Source organism: Doryrhamphus excisus, linkage group LG21, assembly GCF_037039965.1.
Source record: "Doryrhamphus excisus strain RoL-2023G ecotype Guam linkage group LG21, RoL_Dexc_Guam_v1.1, whole genome shotgun sequence".
In the NCBI taxonomy this organism is placed as follows: Eukaryota; Metazoa; Chordata; class Actinopteri; order Syngnathiformes; family Syngnathidae; genus Doryrhamphus; species Doryrhamphus excisus.
In genome coordinates, this window is record NC_136377.1 from 4,259,905 (window position 1) to 4,269,250 (window position 9,346).

General features: G+C 40.0%; 2 protein-coding genes across 4 annotated transcripts; both read left to right on the forward strand.

Moving 5' to 3' along the window:
* Positions 1 to 127: 127 nt before the first annotated feature.
* On the forward strand, positions 128 to 3,941 carry LOC131137983 (cytokine receptor common subunit gamma-like). Of its 2 annotated transcripts, none has more exons than XM_078787636.1 (8): positions 128 to 285; positions 766 to 844; positions 922 to 1,091; positions 2,152 to 2,285; positions 2,365 to 2,530; positions 2,645 to 2,747; positions 2,913 to 2,973; positions 3,101 to 3,270. In XM_078787636.1, the coding sequence occupies exons 1-8, from the start codon at positions 222 to 224 to the stop codon at positions 3,116 to 3,118; spliced, it is 795 nt and encodes a 264-aa protein (XP_078643762.1). In that variant the 5' UTR covers positions 128 to 221; the 3' UTR covers positions 3,119 to 3,270. The 2 variants fall into 2 exon arrangements, with proteins under 2 accessions (XP_078643762.1, XP_057942486.2); XM_058086503.2 differs by having other exon boundaries at positions 129 to 285; positions 3,079 to 3,941.
* A 281-nt stretch (positions 3,942 to 4,222) lies between these two features.
* snx12 (sorting nexin 12) lies at positions 4,223 to 6,722 on the forward strand. Of its 2 annotated transcripts, XM_058086506.2 has the most exons (5): positions 4,223 to 4,600; positions 5,268 to 5,363; positions 6,007 to 6,131; positions 6,269 to 6,359; positions 6,706 to 6,722. In XM_058086506.2, exons 1-5 carry the CDS (start codon positions 4,421 to 4,423, stop codon positions 6,709 to 6,711), a joined length of 498 nt encoding a protein of 165 aa, XP_057942489.2. In that variant the 5' UTR covers positions 4,223 to 4,420; the 3' UTR covers positions 6,712 to 6,722. The 2 variants fall into 2 exon arrangements, with proteins under 2 accessions (XP_057942489.2, XP_057942488.2); XM_058086505.2 differs by lacking the exon at positions 6,706 to 6,722 and having other exon boundaries at positions 4,224 to 4,600; positions 6,269 to 6,637.
* Positions 6,723 to 9,346: the final 2,624 nt, after the last annotated feature.

The window sequence follows — 9,346 nt, forward strand, 5'->3', positions numbered from 1 at the left end:
AAACAGGAGGAGTAATGTATTGCAGCCCTGTAGACTTATGAACTATGTTCTATAAATGTTATATTGCAGTATAGCATCTGTTTACATGTCGACCTTTTGACAGTTTCCGCTGACAGGAAGCAAAAGACAATCCCCCCACCCCCACCAGATCATACATGTGACACATTCAGATGTAGATTTCAACCTGAAATGAAAAAAAGCGTCTGTTCTTCTGCTCCACGATGCTGAATACATTGGTTTTAATCATCTGTCTGGCAGGAGCTATTTTTGCCGAAGAAACTCCAGGTAAGAACTTAATTAAGTTAATTTGTTTGGATTTGTCTGAGAAGTTCTAGAATTTCCTTAAAGGTCAATTTAGTTTATGATGTTTCGTATTTTATGAAAAATTATGTTGAGGAAGTATCAAAAGAAGTTAACAATGGTGTTACAAAACTAAAAGACGCAAAACTGCAACCCTTTGAAGACAGATACGTACGTCATGGAGAGGGAAGGTGTGATCATGTTAGCTTGTGGCATTTTATAGGTACTACTGGGATGAATAAGTGCTGTGTAGTACAATCATCTCTCATTACATCACGGTTCGAATACCACGGTTGTTATAAAACAAATATGGTCTGTTATTTAGTGTGGAAGTGGTACTTATTTACCTGTTTATTTTGTCCTTCTTCCTTTAGATAAGTTACGAAAAATACATTGGGGCTAATTAGTTAGCTGGGTATACAGTATTGCTTTTCTGGGTCTATGATTATCATTACATCTGTCCAGATGTCGACTGTATTGTGTTGCATCTCGAGGCTGTTCACTGTTCCTGGAATACGACTGTCAATCACACCTTCAGAAGCTGGTAGGTGAAAAGATCATAATCGAAACTGACTCTACTATTTGTACGAATAACTACTTTCTTTTTTTTTTTAAATACAGGTTCCATTCCGGAAATATCACAGTATGTGAGCACTACCTGACACAGAAAGACAACAATGTAAACAACGGCTGTATTCAGCCATACGGGGACAAAGGAAACAGGTTCTTGACATTTTACACACAACTGGATCACAGTAATTCCGTGAAGGAGCACGATCTTATAAACAAAGGTAAGGCTGGGCTATTGTATAACGCTGCAGCAAATTAAGTGCTAATTAAAGGAATTCTAACGAAGGTGAGTACACCCCTCACATTCCACTAGGCATTTGTATTACTGTATATATTGTAAAGGACAATACTATAGAAATAGTATAGTATAATTATACAAATAGCACACCTGTATAATTATGTTATTGTCTAAATTGTAAATAATATTGTCTAAATAGCTTGCAACACAAATGAGTGGCAAGTCATTGCTCTGAGGCTGCACGAGTGCTGCTGGCAATGGGGGAGCTGTGGGTCATTGAGGGGAAACATGAATTCTAACATGTACAGTGACATTCTGAAGCAGGAACCATGTCAACTCATTTTCCGTTGATAGTAAATCTACTGCTATTAAATGCATAAATACTACTATTAAATACATACTTTTGGCCAGGAGAAGATGTCATCAGTTTGGGTTTAACTTACACAGGGCGCTTGAACCTTCAACCACAATGCTCTCCAGTTAGCGGGTCGGCAGTGGTAGCCAGTCAATGCCCGTCTCCTCAAATTAAATTAAATATAAATATAAAATAATACAAAAAATTTAACATAAGATATAATAAAATGTGGGCGGCACGGCGGATGAGTGATTAGCGCGCAGACCTCACAGCTGGGAGACCAGAGTTCAATTCCACCCTCGGCCATCTCTGTGTGGAGTTTGCATGTTCTCCCCGTGCATGCGTGGGTTTACTCCGGGTACTCCGGTTTCCTCCCACATTCCAAAAACATGCTAGGCTAATTGGCGACTCCAAATTGTCCATAGGTATGAATGTGAGTGTGAATGGTTGTTTGTCTATATGTGCCCTGTGATTGGCTGGCCACCAGTCCAGGGTGTACCGCGCCTCTCGCCCAAAGACAGCTGGGATAGGCTCCAGCGACCCTTGTGAGAAAAAAGCGGTAGAAATGAATGAATAATAAAATGTCTGCTGAAATAGGAGGGGTGTACTCACTTTAAAGCTTAAAAAATGCCCATCCGCCAAATAAAAATGCACTTATATAATATTTAACTGTATGTTACCTACGCAGTTAAGTTAAATCCACCAACCAACCTGACTGTTCAGAATGGAGCCGACACAAATCTGTGGTTTTACTGGAATCAGACTTCTGCATCTTGTGTGGAAAGTGAGGTTCGCTATAGAATCAATGACAAGAAGTGGGCTGTGAGTAACCTAACATATACAGTATATGCTCCTCAGCGTCTTGCTTTGTCATCTATAGATTATCTTTCAATTCATGCAGACTTACTCGGTCATTCCGGGGAAGCAAAATTACTGCATTAACTTGCCCTCCAGCCGCTCCCGGTATGAGCTTCAAGTGAGGAGCAGAATTGAAAAAACTTGTGGGAAGTCTGACTTCTGGAGCGAATGGAGCGAGCCTGTGGTGTGGGGATCCAACAAAGACACAGGTAAGGCTGAACAAAGACATTGAAATATTATCAGTATTTTACACCATTGCATTGTTGGGATCATGTCGTTAGACAGTATTTATTTATTGAACTTTTCCAACCCCTTTCCAACAGAAACCGATCAAGCACAGAGCTCCATGTTTGTGTGGATAATTGTGTACATTTTGCCTCCAGTCGCACTTGTCCTGATGGGCATACTTTTGCTGCAATACGAGCGGTGAGTTGTCATATTAGTGTAGTCGTTTATTAAATATGCATTAATCGATTATCATGCCAATGCTTCATCAAGACAAGCTTATGTGGTCTGGAAATGTACTGCATAAAAGTGGATGCCAATGAACTGTTGTTGACGTAATAAAAGATGAAAGATGGTCCCTTGCAGGTTTAGAATCCACTTCATTCATGTGGTACCCAAGCCACTCCTGATACTGCACGACATTGAGGTAAGTAGCATCCAGAAATACTAACCTTAATCATACGGAATACTGTACAAAGTACAGAAGGTCATGCCAAATTGCTCATATACGTGCATATTCACTTTTTTAAAGACTTGGCATCAATTCTCCAAAGGCTTTCAAGAAGGTTTAAAAACCGAATACCATGAACACGCCTGCCCTGTTCGCGAATGCTGCCAAGAGTCCCAGTTTGACAGCCAGAGCTCCGACGGTTCCACTTCCTCCTTCGACACTGAGCAAACTGACTACTCCTCTTCCAGCACCACTGTCCCCACCGCCTCCACTGAGGAGCATCTGATTTCTGATTAGAAGAAATATTAAAGTCTTGAGTTGAGTTTCGCATATGTTCTTGAGTTAGGATTAGGATTGTGGTGGTCTATCTTGGAAGTGCCTCAGCAGTTTCTATGCAAAACCAGGAAATTAAGGAAGTAAAACCACTGCTTCCCTGTGCTTGCTTCTCAGTTCTTGCACTTCTCCTGAATACAGTATATCACTTTTTAATAAACTCCCAACTGAAGTCACAAAATGCTCCAAATTTTTATCAAGAAGCCTTTTTAGATTCACTGACTCGAGTCAGCGGACTTGTCAGAAACACAGCAGACTCAGATGTAGCGTTTTTGGCAAGTCGGTTGTTAAAAAGAGCAGAGTGGTCCTGTCATATATAGGATCTTTGACTTCTGTTCTGTTCAGTAACATATTAAAACCGTGACATATAGAGGATCTTTGACGAGCGTCTCAAATTTTTGAGAATTGGTTTTGCAGCTTGTGTTTTCAGATATTTTTGTCCAAATTTATCTTGGTATACTGAAGTATGATTACCAGCATTTCATTCATGTCAAAGGTTTTTATTGACATCAGTGTCAATATTTGCAGTGTTGACCCTTCTTTTTCAATTCACTTCTGGGCCAAATCCTTACTTATGGCAGCCCATTCTTGCATAATCTTGGGAGTTTGTCCACATTATAGGTTTTTGTTTGCCCAAACACTTCAGGACGTTTTAAAGTATGTGCAAATTACCATAATAAAAACTGAGGCAGCAGACTTTGTGAAAATTAATATTTGTTTTTCTCAAAACTTTTGGTCAGCAGAGCGTCCAGGTTCTTGTGTTTTACGTTTTTATTTATGTCATTGGTGAAGTAAAAATATGGCGATATGACAAAGCTTTGCATTGACATTATAAACAAAATATGTAATTATGTCCTTAGTTTAGTGTTAAGGTGTGCCACACGGTACGGAGCAAGTATTTTCCTCCTTCGGGAAGGGTGGGGCGCAGGGCGGCTGGCCCCCGCTAGAGGAGAAACTCCAGTCGGCTAGTTCCTGAGCTGAACCCGTCAGCTACAGCAATTAATTAATGTCTTGTCGTGTGATATTTCCACATTGTCGGCTCACCTACTTCACTTTTACGCTTATTCGACTCTGGTAGTCTGAAAAAAAAATGCAGCCCGACAAAATGTCAGAGCCTGCGGTGGCCGACACTCGCCGGCTGAATTCCAAACCCCAGGACTTGACGGACGCTTACGGTCCACCCAGCAATTTTCTGGAGATAGACGTTTTTGATCCACAAGTCGTTGGAATCGGACGGCAACGATACACAATATATAAAGTTAGAATGCGGGTAAGTGTTCAACAAGAAACCTTTAGCCTGGCATGCTAATAGGGGTACAGTGTTTGCTAGCAACGAAGCTACTTTAGCCCCTGTGCTAAAGTGGCTGTGAGGTTGACTCGACCCGCCACATGCGCGTCAAGTCGGGTTGGCAACCGAACTCGAGGGCCGTGGATTGCTAGCGGCCTAGTTCAGCCGGATGTGCGTTGTTGTTGTTTGAACTGTGTGTTAAAGTTTTACACAACACTCTAGGAAACGACTCCACTTGTAACCATGCCACTGGCGTCGAGTATATGAAGGAGCAACTATTATTTTTTTAGATAATTTGAGTAATTACGACTGTAGGAAACACTGCTGTGCTAGGCTAACAGTAATTAATGCAGTTACACTGCGAATGAAAAACATAGCTATGTTATGTCTCGCTACACGAATTCTGAATTCAAATACAAGTTTGCGTTCTGAATTCAAAACATGTACTGCATTACTTTTGCAACACACTTTGTGCGATGTCAACTGTCCGCGGCAATGACTCCCAACAATTTCAGGTAGCTAACTAGCAGAAATTGTAAAAGTGTCAGCTGCTTGTAACGTTACACGTTACCATCATAGTGACGATTTACTAGGGTCACATGTTATCATTTGCTAACCTGCTGTGTCGGCTGTTCTTATCTTTATTCAGACGAACCTTCCTATTTTCAAGCAGAAGGAGTCCTCTGTGACCAGACGATACAGTGACTTTGAGTGGTTAAAGAAAGAGCTGGAAAGAGACAGCAAGGTGAGTACGGTGAGGTTCATGGCTGGTGAGGCACTGACTCATTTGTTAACAAAAAGAGAATAATTATCCACTATTGTTGGAAAAATGTTTTCAGACCCAACTGAAAAAACTTTAGCGGGCCTGACTAGGCATATATGCTGTTTTTCTGCAGGACATAACCACATAATTAGTATTTCAGTCAGCATAGGACAAACACAGGCAACCCAGGCAGACAAAATGCAATTGCGGTTTAAAAAACAAAAGTCCATGAACCAGAAGGTAAGCAGCTAACTGCCACCAGGGAGCATGAAAGCCAGGCAAAATGTGTAAACAACGATGACAGAAAAGTCAAACTACAATGAGATTGAAACGTGACCTGAGAAGTGATGATAGTGTTATTTTTTGTTCACAATTGGACAAATCTAAATATTCATGATTACATTAACGCGCAGTTTGGACTCTTAGGAAAAACAATCAGACTGCACTTCCCGAATAACAAACAAAAAACAGACTGTCTACATATATTTATACTGTTATTCTGTATATTTTGTATTTTTCATTCTTTTTTAATAGATGTGTCTGCACCTACTATACCAAAACAAATTCCTGGTATGTGTTTGATCATACATGGCAATAAACCTTTTCTGATTCTGATTTCTTTCAGATTGTAGTACCACCTCTCCCAGGTAAAGCCCTGAAGAGACAGTTGCCGTTCCGTAGCGATGAGGGGCTTTTTGAGGAGTCTTTCATTGAGGAGCGGCGGTTAGGCTTGGAGCAATTCATCAACAGGTAAAAAGAACTACACTCAACGGACGCAAAATAGATAAAAGATAGTGCCTTAAACTATACAAAATTGTAGCCCTATTTCATTTCATCTGCTAGCTTTATGGTTAAATTCTTGTCATTTTGTGCATCTGTTTCTATAGAATTGCCGGTCACCCTCTGGCTCAGAATGAACGCTGTCTCCACATGTTCCTGCAAGAAGCCGAGATTGACCGTAACTACATTCCTGGAAAAGTACGACACTAGCGGGGGGTAAATGGGTGGGAGGTGGTTGTTTAAGGGTAACATCTTCCGGGATGGATGTCACTCCGATTGTTGGAGTATCTGTCTGTGTATTCCGGTGGCTTCTCTCCTGCTTTTGTTTTATATACTGTACAAACCTTAATGTAGTTTGATTGTACAGTGAACTTCTTGGGGGGTTTTTTAATGCTAAATGCTACATTTTCCCTCCTGAGTGTCATAAATTCATGATTGCAATATAATGTGAATAAAGTAGAATAATGTGTAAATAAGTGCATTGGTGTGTGTATCATATGCATATTTCTGATCCTGTTTTGTTCTCTTTGTGTGTTTGTTTTAGGTATGAGTTGACGTAAGTGTGCTTTATTTTAATCCTTTCCTGGAAGTTGTTTAGTTGCATGGCATTTTTAGCTTTATAAATCGATAACTATTTTTAACCCTGACAAAAAACATTGCAAAGATGAGAGCATAGTCACGATGTGTGAACTATGAAGTAGTTTAAAAAAAAAAAAAAAAAAACAACAACCAACACATTTGCTTCCTAACCAATGCTGATACTTGAATCACAGTCAACTGCACGAATAATCGCCGCCTGCATGGCAAACTTGCACGCTTTTAGTTATAATTTTGCTGCAATTAACTGTTTGTTGTTGGCTAACTTTGATGTCCTTTGCGTATTTTCTGTTGCTATAACTTCCCTTGTGTTTCACTTGAAAACGAGCAACATCATCAGTTGATGTGATGGAAGTCACCGGATAGCATCAATAAATTAGCTTTCTACGATGCATGTCATTACTTTACATCATTAGTGTTCCCAAAAGTGAAAACACAAGTATTTGAGTATATCTTAAGCGACCATACTACTGAAATGAAACCCGGAATAACCTGTGTAGACCTTGTATAGGAGTATCGATTACTACTGGAAATAACTCGACACACAAACATTATTGTCGAAATAGCTGCAACACAAATGAGTGCACCTCACAGTGAATAAGTGTGACTCTTTAGTGTGAGCACAATTGTCAGCACTCATGCAGCCCAAGACCACAACACCATGACTGACTGTAGGCAAGATAAACTTGCTGCTCACTTGTGTTGCCAGCTATATAGAATTTTTTTTCCAGTTCCCAATAGTAAAACCACTTTCCAAGCTGTACACAGACCACTATGAAGTATGTTTCATTTCTATAGCATTGTCTGTTAAGATATACTGTAATAAAAATATGAGTGTATAAGATACTGTATTTATTTATGGTTAGCAAGCCTTGCAGCAGTAAACTGTCAACCACAGCTCTTTTATTCGTGACCTCCAAAATGTGTGTAACCACAAGAGTTGCGTAGTTTTCGAGTCATATATTGCAATCCCCCCTTTTTAGGGGGAGTAAAATACTGTGGAGTGAGTGCATTTGCATGTTCGACCCCCATCAATTATTTTTGCAACATGCAAAGGGACTTTTGTAAAGGATTGACATCTGTAGCAATACACCGTCTACTGACACACAAGCAATCTGCACATTGCAAAATCCTCCCGTTACAAAGACAATAAGGCTGGTCAGGAATGTTTAACATGGTGGTTGTTACAAGGTTAAAATACAACTAAACCTCTAAAGTCGAACACAAGCTGTGATGCTGATTGCTTTTGTAGTTCTCAAAACAGTTGCTATGTTCTATAGGAACGGATGTAAAGGACTAATGTCAAACTGGCCATCATACAACGTTTTAGTTAATATTTTTTGTAAGTAAATAAAACCAAAATACTGTAAAGTAAAATTGTAATGGAAAGAAGCAGCAGGACAGTCTTTTCAGAGCAATACTGTCACCTAGTGGCGTTGTGTAGCTATTGAACGGAGATATGAGATGATCTTGGCTAAATATAAACATAAATACAGTATGATGATGTAAAACCACATTATCTTTGATACAGGGCTTGTATTGGATCTTGTGTTGAAATGACTCCCACGTATTTATGGTGTCTTTTTCTTTTTCCCACTCTCCACACAGATGGCTGCACCTTCTCCGTGTACATTTATTTCTACACCTTTTCCTTTAAAGCTGGTGGAAAAGTGTCAACCGTGTAGGGAAAAAAAAAAACAACTATTGCTCTCATGTATAAGTTGTTGTGTCTTTCTCATCTTTCCTCTTGTGTACATCATACGAGCTTCTCTTTTGCTGCCGAGATGCAATTTTGATGACAACCTCCCCAAAGTGAAGCAGCATGTAGCATGGGGAAAAAGGGCGGTCACATCAGCGTCATTGCTTTCCGTTCAGTCTGTATGTGCTTTTTTAGACGGGATCCTTTGCCCAGTCGTCGCGCTAATGCAAACGATAAGTTCATCAAATCGATAGCACTGTGACAAGAACAGATTCATTTATGGAACACATAAGCATCAGGTTCACTGACCTTCCAGTCGGGATTTTTATGCTTATTTTTCTTTCTTTAAAACAATGATTGTGAAGTGTGTTAACACTGTACGTTATCATTCCAGTTACACTATCATGAGGAATTGTCTTGTTAATTCCGTCCCAACTATTAAATTTCCTGCTGCATGCTGTGTCATGTCTCACAAGTTCTTAAAGGGGGGGGGGGAGTCAGTAAACTCACCAAAGTTCCACGTTGAATGTGATATGGGAGAGGCCCCAGAATAGCAGATGGCCTATCAACAATGAAGGGGAACACAAGCTTGAAAAATTTACTCAACGTTTTTGGGTTAAATGGTTGACATTGCCAAATGTCTATATCTTATTTGTTAAATTATAGTATTTTATTTTAGCAATAGAAACTATCCATCCATCTAGTAGGCCTCTTAGGCTGGGATTAGGCTGGGACTGCCATATTTGATGGTAGTAGCCCTCTTCCTGGTTCATGTAAGGCAGGGGTCTCAAACTCAATTTACCTGGGGGCCACTGGAGCTAGGGTCTGGGTGAGACTGGGCCGCATCAGGTTTTAAAAAAAAAAAACAAAAAAAAACGCATTTATTAAA